This window comes from Geotrypetes seraphini, chromosome 15 (genome assembly GCF_902459505.1).
Source record: "Geotrypetes seraphini chromosome 15, aGeoSer1.1, whole genome shotgun sequence".
Taxonomy (NCBI): Eukaryota; Metazoa; Chordata; class Amphibia; order Gymnophiona; family Dermophiidae; genus Geotrypetes; species Geotrypetes seraphini.
The window spans coordinates 10,127,099-10,150,390 of NC_047098.1; the positions used below are offsets into that span (position 1 = coordinate 10,127,099).

General features: G+C 46.3%; 1 protein-coding gene across 12 annotated transcripts in view; it reads right to left on the minus strand.

Moving 5' to 3' along the window:
- The window catches only part of LOC117349364 (coiled-coil domain-containing protein 50-like), an 88,136-nt gene that overhangs the window by 20,083 nt on the left and 44,761 nt on the right, over positions 1–23,292 (minus strand). For 11 of the 12 annotated variants that reach the window (XM_033922745.1, XM_033922746.1, XM_033922743.1 and 8 more), the window contains 3 exons: positions 10,026–10,104; positions 2,654–3,262; positions 658–794 (listed from right to left, as the gene is read on the minus strand). In XM_033922745.1, the coding sequence (XP_033778636.1) occupies positions 658–794; positions 2,654–3,262; positions 10,026–10,104 (825 nt within the window). The remainder of the gene's footprint in view (positions 1–657; positions 795–2,653; positions 3,263–10,025; positions 10,105–23,292) is intronic. The other variant, XM_033922750.1, reaches the window with a different exon arrangement.

Below are 23,292 nucleotides of genomic sequence, written 5' to 3' on the forward strand. Positions count from 1 at the left end.
CAATGCTGGGCCACATCTGGGGGGTTTTTTTGGGATTTTTTTAAGCCAGTTAACTTGATATTCAGAGCTAACCAGCCATGCACGATAGGACGGTTATTTATGCAGTCTTATTTTATGGGCTAAAACTGGCTGCTTCGTTCTGAAAATCAGGAACTAAATGGGGTTGTGGGTTCAAATCCCACACTGTTTTTTGTGGCTCTGGGCAAGTCACTTAATCCCCCAGACAGAGTGTGAGCCCGCCGGGACAGTTAGGGAAAAATGCTTGAATACCTGAATAATTTGTAATTTGCATAGAAATTGTAGGCTATGTGGAATATAAATCAATCAGTCAAACACAGGTGACTTGCCCTTCTGCGCTAATTGGTCATTTTCAGTAAAAATAACCAGTTAAGTGCTGCTAAAAATGTCCGAGTAGCTGCCAACAAATGAGTCAATTGGGTGGTGGCTATTCTAATTGCGATGACTGTGATTTTAGTTGTAGGCAGATAAGAAATGAAGGAATACATAAAATAATTATTACTGAGCAAAATTAATTATTAAAGATAGGCATGTGCTCAATATTCAATTTATTCCGATATATATTAATGTAATACGCCTGTGGATAATACTTCAACTTGGTTGACTCGCCAACTGGAAGAGTTGACAGAAGGCACCTACTAGCTCTTTCTCGTCTTCCTCTTGCAGTCTCCGTGCCAGTTCTTCATCTCGTAAGAGCTGGTTACTGTTCTGAAGCTGTAACCCAGAAAGGTGCCTCTCCAGTGGGTCTCTCTCGTGGCAGTGCCGCCTGCTCCCATCTATAACAGAACACAGGTCCATAAATCTCTAAATCAAATGAAAGAAAGATTGCGCTTGTGGTTGCAGAGAAGATAGGTGAATGCCAGCTGCAACAGGGAAGGACATGCAACAGTGGTGTAGATACGGGTGGGCCTGGGTGAGCACATGCCCACCCGGAATGGCCTACCGAAACGTTCAGTAGCAGCCACATTACTCTCTTTGCTCCTACATTGGATTCAGATTCTCCTGCCTTCTGATCTACCTCGGCATTTTGAACGGTGCAGCAGCGACACACCTCCCACCGCCTGCATCAGCCCTGCAGGCTTCCCTCAGCTACATCCCGCCTTCACTTCACTTTCTGTTTGCTAGACGTGACAGAGGAAAGCCTGCAGGGCTCGCACAGACAACACAGGTGCATTGTGCCGCTATAGGGAAGATGCTGAGGTAGGCTGGTGGGGAGGCTTATGCTAGATTCAGGGTCAGCAGAGAGGGACAATGGAAAGGGGGTGGAGTTTTGGAAGGCCCACCCACAGAAACATGATGGCAGATAAAGGCCAAATGGCCCATCTAGTCTGCCCATCCACAGTAACCATTATCTCTTTCTCTCTTTGAGAGATCCCACGTGCCCTCTTGAATTCAGACACAGTCTCTGTCTCCACCACCTCTACCAGGAGACTATTCCACGCATCTACCACCCTTTCCGTAAAAAAGTATTTCCTCAGATTACTCCGGAGCCTATCACACCTCTTAACTTCGTCCTATGCCCTCTCATTGCCGAGTTTCCTTTCAAATGAAAGAGGCTCGACTCATGCGCATTTATATTACGTGGCCCTACCCAAGATAATAAGTTTGGCTACACCCCTTGCCATGTGAGTTGTTAGGTGTCAATCGACTCGTGTTCAAGTCCTAGTGACTTGATGAATTTCGTCAGGTTTTTGTGGCAAAATACAGAAGTAGGTTGCTGGGCCTTTCTTCTGCGCCATTGTCGCATCAAATGCGATCCTCTGCATCCGACACTGCTCATCTGCTGTTGCCCAGATAGGTGGTACATCGTTAAGTCTGACATTTCCGCTGAAGCCTTGGGAGGCCTTGCTGGCCGTGAAACGACTAACAGCAGAGCTTTCAGCTTCTCAGATGCGCACTAGCCAAAGTGGCATGACAAGCCCATGTACCATGCAAATACTGGGATACAATTTCACCTTAGCTGACAGGGGTGGTGGCAAGGTTAAAATGCTTCACGGATCATCTGTTATTTTTTTGTCCGCCGATATTTAGATTTTGGGAATCAATTTGGGGACAAATAAATTTAGTTTTAGATTCAGATATCTCATTAACATATGAAGCAATAATTTGCGGTACTATTTTACATATTAAACCTCCCTTTGACAAATATAAAAGCCGTCTTTTCTTGATTTTAACTGGTATTGGGGTTCAAATGATCACAAAAAATTGGAAAAATCATGACAGGTTAAATTACACATTTTGGTGGACCCGGTACTTTGGGCTTTGAAAAGCGTTGAGATCGGGGCCGCGTGTCTGGAGGGTATCCGCACATGCGCAGATGCACTCCAGACGTGGTCCCGAAGAGACAAGGTTTGTGTGAGGCCGGAGATGGGGGGGGGGGGGGCAAAGCGAGGCAGGGCTGGGGGCGGAATGGAACAGGGCCGGGTGTGGAACAGGGCAGGGCCACGCATCCTCTTTTTTTCAACCAAAAACCTGGCAACACTAGAGGCCTGTAACAGGGGCTCCACTGAAGAAGGCTCTGATCACTTCATCTCGCCAGATTTCTCCAGCTTGCTTGTTTTTACCTTGATATTAGTTTACATATTAAGTCTGGAAATATCTACAGCAAAACATGATATTCTTTTGTGACCAATACCTGAATGCGAAACTGGGCTGCGTCTCCTAGAAGGACAAGTTCTTGGTTTGTGATGTGTCCTCTGCTCCCTGCTTTGACTCCTTTGTGGGCATCGGCTTCTCCTGTCCCTCACTTCCTGTTCAGGGCGGACCTCACTGCCTGAGCTGGAGTGTCCGTACCCTTCGTTTTGATGTTTATGGAACCCTTCTCTAGACTCCTTTTGCCCTCTTTTGCTCGTATTGATTTCCCTCCTATGACCGTGCCCATCTTCCCAGTCTTGAGCTGGTCCAAAATCTTCTGGAAACCACCTGTGCCCCTCGCATGAGGCCTCCTTGAAACTTCGAGGCCCACCCCTGCAAGACTCACTGGAGAAATTTTTCTGAAAAAGCGGGCGACGCTTGCTGTCCCCGAGAGCATCTTGGCTAGAATTGTTACCGCGAAAGAACCCAGAGTTGGTGAACTGCTCGTGTGGGCTTTTACAGCCACAGCCTTCCTTAAGTTTCCACAGGTTTCTCCTGCCAGCTGCTGTGTTTAGACTGCAACCGTTCTGTGTACGGTCGATGTAATAGTCTTCCTCCTCACTGTGCGTTTCTCTCGGGTAAGGTTGGCGGGTCAGAAGTCTGCCATGCTCTTTATGCAAACACAAAGCTGAGGTTAGTATGAGGTTAACACAGCAAACACCAAAAAGACATTCTATTTGGTTAATACAGGTTTTAAACAGTAAAAGCTAACCAGTAGAGTCTGGCGGTTCTGTTGGGCTTTCAGACCCTACTGACGATAAAGAGCAACAGAAATGTGTCAACGAGCAGATGGATCTGTGCAGATGAGTAACACATAATGGAATTTACAAAGCCAACACGGTCCTACACAATGGCATAGAAAGGGTAGGAGGCGCTCTACCCCTCGCCACCTCCTCTCTACCTCCCCTGGTCCTTCCCTTCCCCCCTCCCTCGCCGGTACCTCAAAATCAGTGGTCTCAAACTCAAACCCTTTGCAGGGCCACATTTTGGGATTTCTAGGTACTTGGAGGGCCGCAGAAAAAAATAGTTAATATCTTATTAAAGAAATGACAATTTTGCATGAGGAAAAACTCTTTATAGTTTATAAATCTTTCCTTATGGCTAAGTCTTAATAATATTGTAATTTATAGCTAAAGAGACATTTGATCAAGAAACTGTTTAATTTTAATTTTTGCGATTATGATAAACATACCGAGGGCCTCAAAATAGTACCTGGCGGGCCACATGTGGCCCCCGGGCTGCGAGTTGAGACCACTGCTCTAAACCTTTGCCAACATGAGTGGATTTTCTCCAGCATGCTCCTCATGCCAACGTTGTATTTCCTTCTAATGTCACTTCCTAACCCCGTGACCTGGAAGTGATTCAGAGGGGAGCCAGGCGGTGCGAGCAACAGGCAGGAGAAGTTGCTCGCGCCAGCTAAGATCTAAAGAGGTACAGAGTGGGGGGGGGAGGGATGGCGTAAACGGGGTGTGGTGTGGCAGGGTGGAGAGGTGCCAGCGCCCCCACGGATACAGTGCCTGGGATGGTCCGACTCCCCCCTCCCCCCGCACTATGCCACTGGTCCTACATCTGTGTTCTGACAGAGATGGGCATTCATAAAATGTTTGCTTTGTGTCATTTCCAGGACTAGGGTCATTTATATGTATAACACTCCCCCTCCATATTCGCGGGTTTAGGATTTGCAAATTCGGTTATTCACGAGTCTCCTAAATCACCCCACCTCCCAGACTTCTCCACACTTTACTTTAAAGCCTGGTGGTCTAGCAGTGAAGCGGGACAGGAGCGATCTTCCTATACTCCTGCCCCCCATGCAAAGCTGCAAACAAAAATGGCTACCGTGACTTCCAGTGCTTTCTGCACAGGGCAGGATCATAGGAAGATCGCTCCTGCCCCACTTTACCGCTAGACCACCAGGCTTTAAAAGTAAGGTGTTGAGAGGTCCGGGAGGCAGGAATGGTTCAGAGTAGAGGTCTGCACGGGAACAGGGATCGCGGGAATCCCGCGGGTCCTGCGGGAATCCCCCCTAACCCACAGGACTCCCACGGGGACCCCTCTCTAGCCAACGGGGATGGAAAGCTTTGGAAGCAGGTTTCGTCCATATAATATAATGGACACGTCAGCCTTAGTAAAAAAAAGGGGGTTTATAAGTTAATTACCTGAACAGAAAACAAAAAAAGGGTTCCACCAAAGAGATTCCACAAGGAAAACAGCAACGCAAACACAAAAGAAACTGTGGAATTGATGATCCTGTCAGAAGGAATTGCTGCTTTTTATGGGGATGGGCGGGGATGGAGGTAATTCCTTGCGGGGATGGGTGGGGACGGAGAGGATCCTGGCGGGGGACGGAGAGGATCCTGGCGGGGACGGAGAGGATTCTGGCAGGGACGGAGAGGATTCTGGCGGGGATGGAGAGGATCCTGGTGGGGACGGGTGGGATTTCTGTCCCCATGCAACTCTCTAGTTCAGAGTCGACCTGAAAGTTATTTGCAAATTTTTTCTTATTCACGAGGGGGCTATGTCCCTAAGCCTTGCAAATAGGGAGAGGGGAGTGTACTGCCTTTCTGTGATACAACCAAAGTGGTTTGCATTTTATTATATACAAGTGGGCTCACAATCTACCTGGAGCAAAAGACTTGCCTGAGGTCACAAGAGCTGCAGTGGGAATCAAACCCAGTTCCCCAGGGTCTCAGCCCACTGCACTAAATATTAATCTATTGCCCTGTTTTATCCATTTTCCTTTGACACGGAAGCTAAGTTGTTGCGTGCACACTCTTTTGATAGAGGGGACGCCATTTTTGAAAGACTGCGCACGGTGCACGACCTGCAAACCGTGCACGCTCTCAAACAGCAAAAAGCAAAATTGTCTTCGATACCAGCATGCAATGACACGGGCTTTCTCGCCGACATTTCCCACCCCCTTGCAAATTAATGCCCATCCCTACTTTCTGAATTCTAAGATTAATTTGGGACCAGAGGTCACAGGACTTTTGGAGAATGAAATGAAGCGCCCGGCACTGCAAGCGGCTTTTGCATTACAGACCACAGAGCGAGCAAACAGCAGCCCAAATGCAGAAAAAAAGAACGACGGGGTGTGCCAAGGAATGGGCTAGAAGCATGATGCTATGCGCCCGTCCCAGCATTTTCTCTCTCCGCTGGCTCTGCAGCTTTGGTCTGCTCAGGCTGACGTGGGAAAATCTTTCCTGCCAGAACCCAGGCACCCCGTTGACGAGGGAAGTGGTTAGAGCAGGGTTCAAAGCCTCTTGAGTGTCCAGCCGGGGCTGGAGAGCACTTGGCCTGCCCTCCCACTCATGTCCACCCATGAATGTCGCAATTACTGTAATGGTGGAAGAACCCAAACCAGGATCACTGCAGTTGAGTTATAGACTGGATTTTCAGGGTGAGGTGACTCCCCCCAACCCCACACACAACCTTGCTAGTGAGAGATGAGGGAAAAGGGTCAGAGAACATAACATAACATAAAACATTATCTCAACAACAGTTTGATTGATTTGAGAGAAAGAAGTATGTACAGATATTAAAACAATTATGTCGTCTGCATAGCTAAATAATTTAATTTTGAACTGGGATAAAAAGAGGCCAAATAAATGTTAAAAAGCAATGGAGACAAAAGAGACCCCTGGGGTACTCCAAAAGGGTTATTCCAGCTTTTTGAAAACTCATTATTGAGCTTTACTTGGTAAGTTCTAGATTTAAGAAAGCCTTCAAACCGTTTCAAAACTTGGCCATGTATGTCTATAGCATTCAGACATTCCAATAGTTTATTATGATCCAAGTGGGACAGCTGGGATACCAGCTTCTGTCGTTAGACACCCTGGTACAGAGTAGAGAATGATGTGGGGGGAAAATTTGTCCCCGTCCCACCCCTGCGAACTCTGTCCCTTTCCCGGCCCCGTGAACTCTGTCCCCCGTGAACGCCCCTGTTCCTGCCCCATCCTCGTGAACTCTGCCTCATCTCCGCAAACTCTGTCCCCGTGCCCGACCCAGCCCCACAAACTCTGCCTGATCCCGTCTGAAACGAGCCAGTCCTCTCCCTCCCCCACTCCCCCATTACACCAGGGTCGTACTTTGGCCGGGATCAACAGGGTGGGACGGGGCGTCATGGCTGCCTATCTTAATAGCAAGAGAGCCAAAGAGTTCCGAGCAAAAGAAGTAGGAGGAAAGGTACCCCGTGAACAAAACAAAAGGCCGTGCTGAGTCTGACAAGTATCCACCAATCTGACAGTCATAAAGCTCGACGAGGCTTCTTCACGTCTTATGAACCTACTTTGATGGAACAATGCCAGAGTGACAAAGTTACAGGAAACGTGAAAGAGAATACAAAGTTAACACAGCCTAAGGGTCTCCTAAGTGACAGTTCCTCTTGTAACCATAAAACTTAACTTGCAATAATATTGATAGTGAAAAAGCAAGGCCACACACATTTGCTATAGGGTGACCCATCAAATGCGTGCAGGACAACTGCGCCCCGACAAATGCACGCATGCGCACTGAATGGTGACCTGATGTGGATACTATTTTGTCTTTTTGAGGGTTACAAAGTAACCCACTTTTTTTGAGGGGGAGTAGGGGGAACCACCCCCCTGAAAATATTCACTTGGTATCTAGTGTTAGGGATAGATGATGATTTCGGGAATCCTATCTGGAAGGTCCTGATTTGCTCAGACTCCTCAGGCCCCGCCCTTGGGAGGAACCTGAGGCGCCTCAGCCAATCAGGGCCTTAGGTCTGTCATGTCGTCGTCCAGACCAGATTCGTATGTATACTGTATTTATTTATGGGGGAATAAATCTCTTCTTTCAAAATGTTCTGGGGCGCAAATTGTCCTGCGTGCATTTTTCGGTGTACCTTGCTATAGACGCTTTGCATGGGTGTGACCAACAGTGCAGAGAGATCCAATAGCTATGACATAGCCTAGTGCAGTGTTTGTCAACCTTCTCTCGGAGGAACACCTAGTCAATCAGGTTTTCAGAATTATGACAATGAATATACATGATATACAGTACTAGAGTTACCAGATTTCTGTCCCAAGAAACCCGGGCACATGGCCCACCCTGTTCTGCCCTTATCCACGCCCCGTTCTGCCTCTAGCCCTGACCCCGCAAAGCCTCATCTTTGTTTTCAACCTCAGGGCCGTGTCTGGAGGGTCTCTGAGCGTGTGACGTCATCCGCGCATGGTCAGAGGCCCTCCAGACGCGGCCGGGAGGTCGGGGCTTTCCAAAGCCCAGACAAAATTACTGGGTTTTGGAAAGTCGGACGGACTTTCCAAAACCCAGACGGACGGGGCACCCAGACAGTCCTCTAAAAAGAAGCACAACTGAATGCAAATCTCTCATGCTCAGTCATGCTCTAGAGCAGAGGTGTCCAACCTGCGGTCCCGTGAAGTATTTTGTGCGACCCTGGTTGAGGGCGATGCAGTGTTTTCCTCTGCTGCCCCCGGGTGTTTACCGTCTTGCCGGCTCCCTCCTCTGTCTTGCTGCAGTGTTTGCACGTTTGTGCAGCCCCAGAAACATTTTTTTCGGCCAATGTGGCCCAGGGAAGCCAAAAGGTTGGACACCCCTGCTCTAAAGAAAACCAGAGTTTTGAAGGCCATGAGACGTTTCATTGGACCAAGACACATACAGCAGTTCATGAGATTTTGAGACAACATGGGGCCCTTCATCTAGGTCACATGGAGGGGAGCCTGTGCAGTCTCGAACGCTAATGTACTGCACCAACATTTTTAAGATGTCCCTTAAAAAGGCAGTACAAGTCACTAAGACCTCCTGTATGGCAGTCACAAATACAAAATGGAATATATTTATTAAAATGCATCAATTTCAATAATCTGTAATTAGGTTTTACACAAAGGAAGGACTCTGGTGTAGGTCTGAATCAGCAAATAGCTACCACTACCCTGGTGACTGGTGCAGGGTTACCAGATGTCTGGGAAAACCCGGACATGTCCTCTTTTTAGAGGCCTGTCCGGGTCCCTGGAGGGATTTCCAAAACCCGGCAGTTTGTCTGGGTTTTGGAAGTCACTGATCTCAGGGCCGCATCTGGAGGGCATCTGCATAGACATCGATACAATGATGTTATATGCATGCTTATGACATCATTACATCGACGTTCACGCAAGAGTAGTCCCAAGCTCTGGGAGGTTTGTGTAGAGGCAAGGCAGGGCTGGAGGCAGAAAGGGAAGAGTTGGAGATGGAACAGGGCAGGACTGAATGGGGCAGGACCAGGTGTCCTCATTTTTCATACACGAAACCTGGCAACCCTAAAAAGACCAGCCTGGTGCTTCACTGGCAGAGCAGATACAGGAGACTGGCACTGGGTCAGGATCCTACTCCTCAGGCCAATCCAGGCTATGGTACTGCAGAAGCAGAGAGAAAATCCCACACACTGTTTAACGGTGACACCTAGGGACTGGGCTGAGGATGCTGCAGAACCAGAGAGAAATCCATGTAAACTATGTAACAGTGACATCTAGGGACTGGGTTGGTGTGATGCAGAAGTAGGGATAAATCCCACACACTTTGTAACAGTGACATCTAGGGACTGGACTGGGGATGCTGCAGAACCAGAGAGAAATCCCTGTAAACTATGTAATAGTGACATCTAGGGACTGGGTTGGGGCGATGCAGATGTAGAGAGAAATCCCACACATTTTGTAAAAGTGACACCTAGGGACTGGGCAGCGGAAGCAGAGAGAAAACCCCACATACTATATAACAGTGACCCCTAGGGATTGAGTTGGGGTGCTGAAGAACCAGAGAGAAGTCCCCATATGTAAAAGTGACACCTAGAGTCTGGTTTCATGGACCATGACCGCTGGGTAAAGGAAGAAGCTTGGGTGCAACACCCTCGGAGAGGACCTGTCATTACAAGTACTGGGCTAGGTGAGTTGGGACAAAATGCGACTCAAAAATCTGCCCGGGATAAGCACAGAGGAACTTCAAAGGAGAGGAAGGGATTATAGACCCAAATTGTTGATGTGATATGATGTTCCACATCTCTACAAAGCTCCCAGGCTGGTTCTGACTAACCTGGAAGCCCTAAGGAGGAGGAAAAGGAAACAGCTGTCCCCTCCCAAAATAAAAAAAAAATCTAGTTTTTATTCAGAATTACAAGTTTAGTCATACAAAGGCAGCCATATTAGTAAACAGTCTGTCCATGAATTACCCTAAAACCACCATACGGGCAGCTGCGTGCCAACTGTGATTCCAAATGTTTAAAAGAATGAGATCAGATATGCAATTCTAAAGGGAGCAATGGCATCATTTCCCATCATGGTGAATAAAATCGGCATTGGCCACACCTATCTGAGGTCCGCCAAAGCAGTCTTTGCCCTTGCTGTGAAACTGTACGGACCTACCTCTATGCCTGCTGTGGCTGCCAAGACGCCGACCTTGGAGCTCTGCCTCTTCCAGCTCTTGCAGTTTCCTAGCTACTTCCTGTATGGGGGAGGGGGGAGATAGAGAGGAGTACCACTAGTTAATGTAAGGCTCACGGGTCAAATACAACTTTGATTTCTGCCCAACATACAGATATAGCCTTGTATTGGCTTATGCGTTGTAACAGTCTTATTTACTTGCTGAGATAAACTATATTTCTTAGAATAGTGGTTTCCAAATTTGTATCGAGCAGGGTTACCATATGTCCGGGAAAATGTCCTCTTTTTCGAGGACTGTCCGGACGCCCGGAGGGATTTCCAAAACCCAGCAGTTTGTCCAAGTTTTGGGAAGCCCCTAGCTCAGCGCTGCATCTGGAGGCCCTCTGCGTATGGGCGGACATCGAGGTGATGATGTAATATGTGCGTGCATGCACGAATCATCGTGTCGACGTTTGCACATTTAAAGAGGGAGGTTTGTCTGGGGGCGGAGCTGGAAGCAGAACAGGGCGGGGCCAGATGTCCTCTTTTTTGTTGGGGGGGCATTGTGGGTAGCCACACAATTATCGGTAAAGTCTGAGATATCGGTCCTTGGGGTATGGTTAGATTCTCAGCTCTCAATGAAACAACACAGAGCTAAAGTGGTGACAAGGAGGATAAGCACAACGTCACGTTTTATTTAGATTACAACCGATGCTCCTGCCTGTGGATTTTCGCTCCGTCGTTCAAGCCCTACTGCTACCTCGAATTGATTACGGCAATCTTTTGTATCTCGGATTGTCAAAGAAAATAGGCAAGCCTGTCCAGCTTCTAATGAATTCAGCGGCTGGATTGATAATGGTCATTCCTAGGGTTGCCCATATTGCTCCAATCTTAAAAGCTCTCCACTGGTTACCTGTTCAACAGAGAATTTGCTATATACACCACCACAGAGCTCTTTTAGACTATTGGTCCAGGCATTGGTTCTATCTATATTGGATTATTGCAATATCGTTTATTTGGGTATACCTAAAAAAACAATGAGAAAATTGAGAATAGTACAGAATACGGCTGTCCGTTTAATATTGGGACTGAAAAAAAGCGATCATGTTAGTCCCTACTAAAGATTGCTGCACTGGTAACCGGTGCAGGCACGAGTAATATTTAAATTCTCTTGCATTTGTTTTAAGTTAATTTGGGGACTGGCCCCCACCTATCTTTTGTCTCATTTTGTGCTATACAACCCCACGAGGAGAACCAGAAAATGTAATTTATTTGCCTATCCAAAGATTACTGGTTGTAGATACAGGTCATTTTTGGATAGGACTTTTGTGTTTCAAGCAAGTCAACAGAAGTCATGGTTTGGTAATTACATTAGTGGAGCCAGGTTGACCTACGGTGCTTTTCGGAACGAAATTAAAACTGTACTATTTGATAGGTTTATTTCCTAAATAGAAATTACAAAATGTAATAATTCTTTAATAATTGCAATAATTCTACTCTGATTATCCTTAAGAAATATGTTGTACTTTTGCTATTTGTATTTTGTACTTCGCTGATTGTCCAGCTCTCTTCGATATAAACCGCCGAGAAGTCGTTATTATTAGTAGTAGTTCAGAGCCCAGGCATTGCAACACCTCACAACTCCTTATGGTAACATTTCTACAGAAGCTAATGTATGATATCACCTTTACAGAAGCTCATGTAGACCACTCTGAATTGACTCCCCAGTCATTAGTAGCAGTATAGAAACTCTCAATAATCATAAAGCTCTGTCTGTCGTTCGTCAAATATTATACTCCTCTTCTCCTACTTGCTTTCAAAGCTTGTGGGAAATCTACCAACCCGCAAGATGTTTGAGATCTGAGGGAGGGATGTCGCTCATCAGTTTAAAAGAAAATGGGACTCGTTATGTTAAATCTAGAATATCGATTTTCTCACTTGTCGGTAAGAATCTTTGGAATTCAATTCCAGCTATGATGAGGTTATGAAAAGATCGTGCGTCTTTCAAGAAATTATTTTTTAAAAAAAACCACAAGAGGGAGGAATCTAAGGCCTTGATTGGCTTGACTGGGTCTATTTGGTCACTGAATTTAGCCATAGGAGGGGTCATAGGCATCTGAGCCAATCAGGGCCTTAGATTCCTCCCTCTGTATCCTGGGATACAAGGGGGAGGAGTCTAAGGTCCTGATTGGCTTGACTAGGTCTATCTGGTCACTGAATTTAGCTGGTGAGCCAATGGATACTAGCCGTGACCAGCTATGTAACTGGCTAAGCCACCAAATGGGATATTCAGCAGGAGATAGCCAGCCATCGCTTGCTAAATATTGGTGGAGAGCCAGTTATGTGCTATTTGGCCAGCCAGGAGCCATTTCTGGCCAGCCAAATAGTGCTGAATATCGGGTGTACTGTACACTGTTTTACTCTCCTGACCTAAATATACCAGAAGTTGAGCCTCTACTTAAGCTTCTGTATTTTTCTCAGCGGATAAATTTACGCTATTTTGTCTCTCATGATGCTTTTTAACCTACTTTCTGAAAATAAAGTAGACGGGAGGTGGGAGAGGAGGCTGTCCCAGTAACTTGTGTCCCATTCATATCAAATTCACAGGACATGTCAGTGATAGAGTTACCATATTTGTGAAAAAAGGCCACCCCACCTGCCCTTGCCTCACCCCCAGTCAAGCCCCACCCCTGCCTTCCATCAACATTGGCCCCGCCCCCACCTTTCACCCCCTAGTCCTCCTTCCCATCCTCTATATCCTTTTAGTGCTTTTCTTTCTCCCTGCAACCTCCCTCCCACAGGTGCTTCTCTCTGCCTCCCCCCCCAAACTCCCCTCCCCCAGTAGGTCCGATGGTGATGGCTCTTTCTCTCTCCATCCGTGGTCCACCCTGGAATCGAGTGGCTTTCCCCTGCCTCTCCCCCCCCCCCCTCTGCTGAAATTAAATCATTGGGCCATCTGGCAGCGTCAACAAGGTGAGTCTGCTGCCATCAATCTGCCCGGAAGCCTTCATTTTGCAGTAACTTCCTGTTCCAGCATAGGTGGGACAGCTGCAGAATGATTACTTCCAGGGCATCTCATTGACGCTGGTGGCTGGTCTGAGGATTTAATTTCAGCAGAGGAGGTAGTTGGGGGACAGGGGAGAAGAAAACCCAGACACCCTCCTTAAATTTCAGAAAGATATCCAGACACCCAGGGGGAACTGAACTATAAAAGATGATCAAAGGCATCTCATTTCTGATTTACTGTACAGTATGTACCTCCCGTAGGCATTAGGCTGAGAAAACCCCCGGTCCTTTGAAGCAGTGCTGTTATTACTCAACTGCAGTCTAAGCCTGTCTGTAAATAAATCACACTCTTTGCTGAGAGTACCTGGACATTCCCTTCTGCCTTCTTGACAGCTGTCTCTTACTGAAATAAAAGTGCCTGCTGTGAAATCTCTTTTTACTCACCAATTCTGAAGCAGCTACCAATCAAGAACAGATTTTCCCTTTTCCTGTACAGAAAGTCCAGTTGTGCAGAAAAATAAAATTTAAACTGTCGTTCTCCACCCCCACCCCCCATGATGATATTCAGCCAGTGGCAGTTAGCATATTTTTTAAGTGATAATTGCTGCTGGCTAAAATTCGACCTGGATAGTCCATGCCAGGTGCTAGGCGCATAAAGCATTATGAAGGTCCTGGTTCAGTCTTGGTTAGGACCCGCAAAAGGGGGGATCAGTCAGGTCTGCCATCCCCTTACCTATTGTGATTCCCCCCATATCGAACAACAAAAAGAAATCCAACAAAGATGGTTAAGGGGCTGGAGGAGTTGCCGTACAGCAAAAGATTAGAGAAACTGGGCCTCTTCTCCCTTGAAAAGAGGAGACTGAGAGGGGACATGATCGAAACATTCAAGATAATGAAGGGAATAGACTTAGTATATAAAGACAGGTTGTTCACCCTTTCCAAGATAGAGAAAACGAGAGGGCACTCTCTAAAGTTAAAAGGGGATAGATTCTGTACAAACATAAGGAAGTTCTTCTTCACCCAGAGAGTGGTGGAAAACTGGAACGCTCTTCCGGAGTCTGTAATAGGGGAAAACACCCTCCAGGCATTCAAGACAAAGTTAGACAAGTTCCTACTGAACCAGAACGTACGCAGGTAGGCCTGGTCTCAGTTAGGGCGCTGGTCTTTGACCTAAGGGCCGCCACGTGAGCGGACTGCTGGGCACGATGGACCCTGGGTCTGACCCAGCAGCAGCAATTCTTATGTTCTTATGTTAATCATCCCTTTTTAATAATTCCCAGCATCCTGTTTGCTTATTTGGTTGCCGCCACACATTGGGCGGAAGGTTTCATCGTATTGTCTACAATGATACAGAAATCCTTTTAACACCCCTTTAAAATTTATCTAAACTTGCTTCCTGAAACCAACTACCCTTGGAAGTGATTGATTCCTTCTCCTCTCAGATTGTGGACTTTACTCATAGTTACTATGTGGCATTATTTTATAATTAATATTTGTTTTTCTTATTGGATTGTTATATTTCCTTCAAGTACTGATTAACATGTTAAATTGTAAAAGTATAAATAATAAACTTGCTTCCTCCCTAATATAAGGGGGCAAAGAGTTCCAGATGAAGAGGAGCAGTAACTACGAAGGAAGTCGTACGGCGAGCGTCAAATGTCTTAAGAATGGGCACAAAGAGTAGCGAGGCTGAGAACCTGAGGAACTGGGTTCAGTTCCCACTGTGGCTCCTTATAACTCTGGGCAAATCACGTCCTAAAAACAAAAGGAATTGACCCCAAAATATCCACAAAGAAGAAAATGCAAGCAGTGTCTCACTTCCGGTTCACCACACAATTGTTTCCCACGTACTCACCTTTATAGGACCCCCAGGGACCCCTGAAGAAGACTTTTTGTCGAAACGCGGACCGTGTTGGGTCCTGTATCCCTAGCAGACTAGGTCCTTTAAGGCTCTTATGTGGATGGAATTATTTTATGTGGATGATTTTGGTGTACCTTTGGAACTTTGACACTTTCAAATAAAGTCCATTTAGGAACATCATCACTCCACAGAGTTTTTTTGGTTTTCTCAAATCACGTCCTAACCCATTGTTGCCCCAGGTACAAAAACTTAGGGCTCCTTATACAAAGGAGCCAGCGGTTTTAAAGCACGCTAAAACGCCACGTGCACTAGCCGCTACCACCTCCTTTTAAGCAGGCGGTAATTTTTCAGCTAGCGCACTTTAGTAAAAAGAGCCCTTAGATTGCGAGTCCACTAGGGACAGAGAAAATACCTGTGGTACCTCGGAATCCGAACACCCCAGAACTCGAACAACTTGGAATCCGAACGAGTTTTTAGAGCAAATTTTGCCCCGGAATCCGAACGTACGCCCCGGAGGAAAAAAAAGACTGGGAAATTTAACATGCTAAGCACCGGTCCTCCGTTCCCTCCCCTGTGATCCCAGCCATCTCTTCCGCCCTCCCCAGCCCGGCGTTATCTTCCCCCCACTTCCGCGATACAGTACCACTCACTCAAACTCCTTCTTCCGTCCTATTTTCATGCTCTTGTCTGAAGTGAGCCGCCACCGGCGCCCCCGCCCCCTCCGACACGACTTCTTTCTCAGTCGCGTTCACGTCTGCTGGAAACAGGAAATGTGTCAGATGCGATAATACGCAGGAGGCGAGTTTACGAGTGAAAGATGCTGGATAGTGGCTGGAGCTTTGGACTCATTCGTTATCAAGGTTCGCTTTACCTTTTTTTTACTGTACTGTATTTGAGAGTGTTCTGAATTACAAAAAAAAATCCAGTGTATTTAGTGTTAAAATTATTTGAAAATCTGAGTTTGTGGTATCAAGGAACGGATTAATCCCATTTCTATTATTTTCAATGGGAAAAGCTGTCTTGGAATTTGAACATTTTGGAACTCGAACAGGGTTCTGGAACGGATTAAGTTCGGATTCCAAGGTATCACTGTATAATGTAAAAAAAAAAAATGTAAACCACTTTGGTTATAATCCATTATCCTTGAAATATATAAGAACAAGCTTCACTGACTTATGCAACAGTTACAAAATTTGCATTGATTATATGCACTATATTGTGGGTAGGGCATGGATAAATGAGTCATGTAATCAATGGGTCTCTGGTCGCATGGGTCATGGGTCAGCTTGCTTTATCGCTGCTTGCATTGCTAGGTCCAAACGAGATGGGTTTCATGTGCAGTCACATTGATGCTTGGTAACAGATTTTTTGCTTCTCAGAACACCACTTCCATTAGCCCACAATAGACTAATTTAATATCTCACAGTTAACCACAATGAATGAGGCCAACGCAGAGGAAGAGGGTATGGTATTGTGGTACAACTGGAATAATCTTCTCAGCAAGGTTAACTCTGCTCTTTCACCAGAAGAGGGCAGCAAATACTGTCACGTTAACACAACCAGCGCAATAAATAGATGTAAACTAGTTCCATACCTACCCTAGGTTAAAAATATTTCTACAAAGCTGATGGGAGTCATAAACGAGACCTTGGTGTAAGAAACAGAGTGCAAACTGACGTTTTTTAAATAGGTCTAGCTCAGAATGTCTACATTCCATCCGGGACATCTTGGGAAATGTTCAATTATCGCCACAAGACATCCAAGTGCTAAGCCTGCTTAAAGCCCACCCAGAACATGCCTCCAACAAGCCCCCCCTTTAGTTTTGGCTGCAGAGCAACTGCCTTCACTCAGCTCCTGATTGGTAAGGCCCGACTTAGTACAGGAAGAGGCGGTCGGAGCATATAGCGAGTGATTTCTTGCACTCGCCGGCGCTCCGGCTGCTTTCTCCTGCCTCTCCCGCTGCCCTCTCCAGTCTCCCCCATGAAAAACCATATTCGTGGGGGTTCCTGGAAAGGAACCTCCGCAAATATTGGGGGAGTACTGTATATCCAGTGGCATAGCAAGGGTGCGAGGCGCCCCCCCCATCCACTCCTTCCCCTGCCCCTTCCTGCTAGGCGCCCCTGCCCCTTTCCTTCCCATGACCTCTTTAATGTTCCTAGCGCGAACAGCAACCCCAACCTGCCGCTTACGCTAGTGTCAGCTCTTTCTCCGACGTCACTTCCTATGCAAGGGTCCAGGAAGTGAAGTCAGAGGAAGAGCCGATGCTGGCGTGAGCAGAAAGGTTGGGGTTGGACCAGCAACCCCAACCCACTGCTCGCACTGGGAACGTTAAGGAGGTAGATAGGAAGGGAAGAGGGGGGCATGCACGTGGTGGTGGGGGCAGGAAAGGAAGCAGGGGTGGTAGAGAGGAGGACATGTGCCAGCTCCCCCATCAAGATGGCAGCCGGGTGAACCCCCCTCCCTTGTTAATTCACCGAGCATATCACATCCTTAAGTATCAAATTTGTAAGAATTAATGTTGAGGATGACAAGACCTGATATAGTCTACCAGCAAAGATAGGGGGTGCAATCCCTGTAAAAAAAACAAAAACTGGGGTGTAATGGGGTTCAGAGGAAAGGGTTAGCTATTGCTGGGTTGTACATGAGAACTTAATATGAATCCACCCAGTACACAGATCTCTACCAACAAGACTGGTAGGTCCATTTTGGTCTTTCTCGGCCAACATTCACTAGGCTTTAATTTTCACATACTCAGCTGGAAAAGCTGCCAGTGCTTTGTGCTTCCCACCTGGCAGGACAAAACTTCACATCTCATGTTCCTCTTGGCACCTAGACCTGGGAACAGGGCTTCAGTTTATTTATTTGCTGATTGAAGGGGGAAAAAAAAATCCAAAATTGATTCAGGGCTCTCACAGAGTTCTTGGAGAAAACACAGTTCACTTGGTTGGGGGGGTGGAATCTTCTGTGGTTTCTTAAATTATCCTATTGAGATGAAAGAAATTCCATTTAACACGATTCTATGATATCTATGGAGAACGCCTAAGAAAAGTCATTCTGACAGTCTTAGACCAACCCCAGCACCCCTGCCAAAGTTAAAATTCTTAAACCCTATTTCAACTATCACTTTCTCCCAATCATCTTTAGATTATGGGAGCACGCAGCACCTGAAATAACAGGAAAACATCTTGTCTCCAGTAAGTTTCATCCAAATAACTTTAAAATAATTATCTTAAAAACAATCCACGAAAGATATAAAGAATCACAAGTGACCCACAGGATAGAAAATAAATAAGGTATAAAATACAAATGACCCAACACTGGCCGTGTTTCGACAAAATAAAAATGTCTTCCTCAGGGGTCTTATAGGATCCTTGGCCGTCTTAAATATAAAAAAAACCTCCATAAAAGTCACAAAAAAAATCCATGTGGTTAAGAGGCTACAAACAAGCAGAGCAGCTCACAAGACTCCAGTGTAGGCTGGTGTCATGTTTCTATCCCGTGGGACACTTGTGACTGTTCACACAATCTGTGGATTGTTTTTAAGTCATGTGGACTCTTATTAAACTACAAACTGGTCCATCCGATCTTCCGTTCCACCATCTTTTTTGTTGTTTTGCTGCTTCGTTTCCTTTGGATTTTGGTTTGTCTTCTGGGCTTTGGGTGGAAACAGTCTCCTCGTGCCCTTTACACTGCTTCTATCCCTCAGATGGGTTCTCCACTTTGTACAGTAGCTGAAAAAACATGTCTAACGTATTTTAAGGCTGACACAGAGAGTGGGCCCATGAAATACACAATACGGTGTCAGTAGAATCCAGAAAACTTGTCAAAAAATATTTTGAAAAATGTTAACAATCGCTCCCTGGAATATAGCACATCGAAAGGGCAAAGAAAGCGTTGCTAATTTCCAGATTTGTAATTATTCACAGACAAAGCCAAGCTGCCATGTCTCACAATTTGTATTTGAACATTATGTCAAACCAAAGGTGTCTTAATAAGAGGCTTTTAAGACGCTGAGGGTTTTGCACTAAAACATGCAAAGTCATAGAGTTAATATACACAGCCCATAAATCAGAGCTGCCTCTTGGTCTAATACGAGCATTAAAGTGTTGGACTTGGCTAGACAGAACGGCCACCAATAACCTTTGCAAGAACACCCAAAACGCAGGTAAGCTCCATCCTTCTTCTGTGAACTGGGCTTAATACATCCATTTCAAAAACATAAACTGAGCCTTTTCACTTTCTTGCTCGGCAAAGAAACACGGTATACAGGTACAACACACCCGTAGATGCGAGCTTGAGATACACCGTCACAGACTATTACAGCAGTGGTTCCCAAACCTGGTCCTGGAGGCAGCCCAGCTCAGTGGTGTAGTGAGGGGGACACGACCCATTGCTTTGACTGCAGCCAATGGCGGAGTGGGGGGGGGAGGGGAGAACTGCCCCGGGCGCCATCTTGATGGGGGCCCCGGCACCTCTCCAACCCCCATGCCACACTCACGCCCTCCCTTACCCTCCTCTCTTTAAACCTTTGCATGCGCGAGCAACTTCTCCAGTCTGCTGCTTGCGCCGGCCTGGCTCCCCTCTGAAATCACTTCCAGGTCACAGGGCCAGGAAGTGATGTCAGAGGGAAAGCCAACGCCGGCGTGAGCAGCAGGCCAGAGAAGCTGCTCGCGCTGGCAAAAATGTAAAGAAGAACAGAGGGAAGGGAGGGTGCGAATGTGGCATGGGAGGCAGTGAAGGAGCGGATGGTGGAGAGGAAGGGGCCCGGCCACCTCCTACCCTTGCTACTCCACTGACTGCAACTGCTTTTTGCTGCCCTAGTCAATCACCTAGGGCCTGTTTTTACAAAGCCGTGTTAGCAGCTGCCGCACGGCAGCAGCCCCAAAGCCCTTTAAATCTCTAGTTCCCCAGACATGTCTTCCTCCTCTGTTGAGAAAGCTTCACTGGCTCCCAGTCCGCTTTAGGATCCAGTTTAAATGTGCATGCATAATTTTCAAGCTTCTCTATGGAATATTTGATCCTTTAGTCCCCGATACAAAAGATACCTGGACAGAACTCTTGCTTTCCAAGCAGGTCAACAGAACGATTGGCTGGGTAACATCATAAAGCACTCCTCATCCTATCTTAGCTTTAGAAAACTAGTTAAAACAAACTTGTTGAACCGATTTGTAACCTAAGAACTCTTACAGCCTTATCTCTGTATTCTACTTACATGTACTCGATGACCCTACATTGTGACTATTTCTCTGACTTTCTCCGAGTACCTCTATAACCTACCTAAATGTATTCAACAACGTTCATTGTAATTATTTCACCGATTGTCCAGCTCTTCTTATTGTAAACCGCCTCGAACTACTATGGCTTTGGCGGTATATAAGAATAAAATTATTATTATTATTATTTTAAAGGCATGACGGTGGGTCTGGATGGCTTTTCAATACCCGGCACTTCGTTGGGGTTTTGAAAAGCCTCCTCAAATCGCATTGGGCAGGGAGAAGTCCACGCATGATTAGTCATACCAGAAACGTTCATTCTCTCGTAATAAAATGCTCCTAGAAATAAATGTGTTTTCAACGACTTTTTTAAATGATTCCACATCGATACATAACCTCAAAAACCTGGAAGAGCGTTCCATAACTGAAGGCCAGCTGCAGAAATAGTTGTAGGCCAGCGGTCTGAAACTCCAACCCTTTACAGGGCCACATTTTGGATTTGTAGGTACTTGAGAGGGCCTCAGAAAAAAATAGTTAATGTCTTATTAAGAAACGACCATTTTGCATGAGGTAAAACTCTTTATAAATCTTTCCTTTTGGCCAAGTCTTAATAATAATATTGTCATTTATAGCTAAAGACACATGTGATCAAGAAACTATCCTAATCACAAAAGTAAAATAAAGCAAACATACCGAGGGCCTCAAAATAGAACCCAGCGGGCCGCAGGTGGCCCCCGGGCTGCGAGTTTGACACCACTGTTGTAGACCATGTTTTCATGTGACAGATATTATTTACTGATTCAACAATCAGTCTCGTAGATCAAGCTGGCATATATTTCTTTAAAATTTGAGTCAGAGACCAGGGCACCTGGAATAACATTGAGTTTATTGTAAATCCCCTTGTGCATTACTGGAAAGGTGGATAATAAATCTGAAGAAAAATCAAAACAGGCCGACCGGCATGACACACCTATGGAAGCAGTGCTACAGCGCTTTCTAAATTCAACCTGTAGATAATCCAAGTGGCATTTAAAAACAAAGGCAATACAATTCGGCTCTGCCTTGTTTCAATTCTACTTTGTCTCGCATTCTTGACATATTATTGTTTAAAGTCTGAAAAGGCCTCTTCGGTTTGTCCCCACCCATCATATGTCTAAAGCAAGGACATACCTCGCCAGTCAGGTTTTCAAGATATCCACAATTACTATGCATGAAACAGATTTGTATACAATGGAAGTAGAAATTTATTCCATTCATATTTTGTGGAGAATGACCCTGAACAGTGGCCTAGCGAGGGTAGGTGGTATCTGAGTTGGTAGTCCCCACTCCTCATTCTTTCCCCCACCCCCCACTCACACTCTCCCTTCCCCCCTTACCTGTTTTATCTTCACCAGAATGACCAGCTTCTCCAGTCCGCAACTCGCACTGGTGCGGGCTTTCCCTCTGATGTCACTTACATGACCAGGAAGTAATTTCTGAGGGGAGTGAGCAGCAGGCCGAGATGTTGCTCATGCTTCTGAAGATTTAAGGAGAACGGGGTGGGCAGAGAGGTGCCGGCGCCCTCGCCAAGTGCCTGGGGCGGTCCGCTCTCTCTGCCCCCTCCTTACACCACTGATCTTGAAACCCCATCGGCTCTGCAGTTTCCCCTTTTGGGCGTCATCTGCTCGACACTCGCTGCAGATTTATTCGATTTCTTTGCTTAGTTCTTATATGGCGGCAATGAAAGGGCCGCGCTGAACTGGCGGGTCTTAAACGATCGCGATGAATCATCCCACCCAGGCCCACATTGTGCCTGAAACGTGCCCCCCCCCTCGAAAATAACTTCTCCTCACCCCCAAATTCTGTACATGGCGCCTTACCTGGGGCGTGCAAATTGGTGCATGCAGCCAGTTTGCACACACAACTTGTTCAACAAGCCTAATCGGTGTTGATGATTGGCAATTAACATCCCATAACGGACGCGGAGTGGCACTAATTAGAAGTTACATGCAAAACTTAAAAAATGCAATTCTGTAAAAGCTACGTGCCAGTTCCAGTGCGGGAATCTGAAAAAGGGGGCATGGCCGGCGGAGGTATTTAGGCCTGGTTTTCCCTGGCCTAAACGTGACGCAATACACAATTATATAAGGTCCAGGTACCGGTTTTAGAATCGCGCTAAGCACCATTGTTGGTGCCCTATATAGCATTTGGGGATTAGTGTGCAAAATCAGGGAAATTACCCTAAAAACGCATTTACACCCCTAAATGTATTGGGAAAAGAAGACCTGAGAAAATTGAAAGGCGTCATAAAACACAATAGGCCAGATTCACAAAGCAAACCGATCGGTTTGCGACCCCGGCCCGATTCACTCACCTGTCTTGCGACCATCCTCCGATCCGCGCATGCAAATGAGGGCAAGGCCATGCAAATGTAGGCAGGGATGCGATTCACTAAACTGTTTTCCTTCCCGACTTTGCTCGCAAAAAAGCCACTGCTCAGGACCAGTCGCTGAAGCCCTTTGCGACTGCCCTGCCTTCCGCAGCCCTGCTCTCTGCCCTGTCAGCCCCGAGCTCTTGCCGCCCCGAATGCCTCCTGCAGACCCGAACGTGCCTGCCTGCCTGCACCAACTCTCCCACCCTTCCCCGCATTGCAAGCCCGTGGTTTTAACTCGTGGGCTTAAGCCACGGGCTCCCAAAAGTTCCTCGATCGGCAAAAAAAAAAAAAAAAAATTCTATTGCCGGCCCTGAGGTCCAGCAATAGCATTTTTGTAGGCTTTCTTGCGGCCCTGGCTGCGCTAAGAAGAAAAAGAAACAAAAAACAAAAAACAGCTTCAACGGCACGATCTGTGCCTGCAGATGGGGCCGTTCCTCCAACCGCCCTCATCTGCATGTTAAAGTTTACTGAATTAGTTGGACCTGCCCGGATGGCAGGTTAGTGAATCCTGCCCAATATCTTTGCTTGAAAAGGCTTGGACAGAATTTTCCTGTATCCAAAACAAAAAAACCCTGAAATAATCAGAAATAACAGACAGCAATAAAAAAACTGTTTACATGATAACAAATACATCAGGTAATGCTGACGTGTTCTAGTTGGTGAGATCTTCAAGAGGATAAAGGGGTTAGTTTTCAAAGAGTCATTCACTGGATAAGAAAATCCAGCTAATTTTTATCTGGTTTATCTTTAGGAAAGTTTAACCAGTGAGTTTCAGCA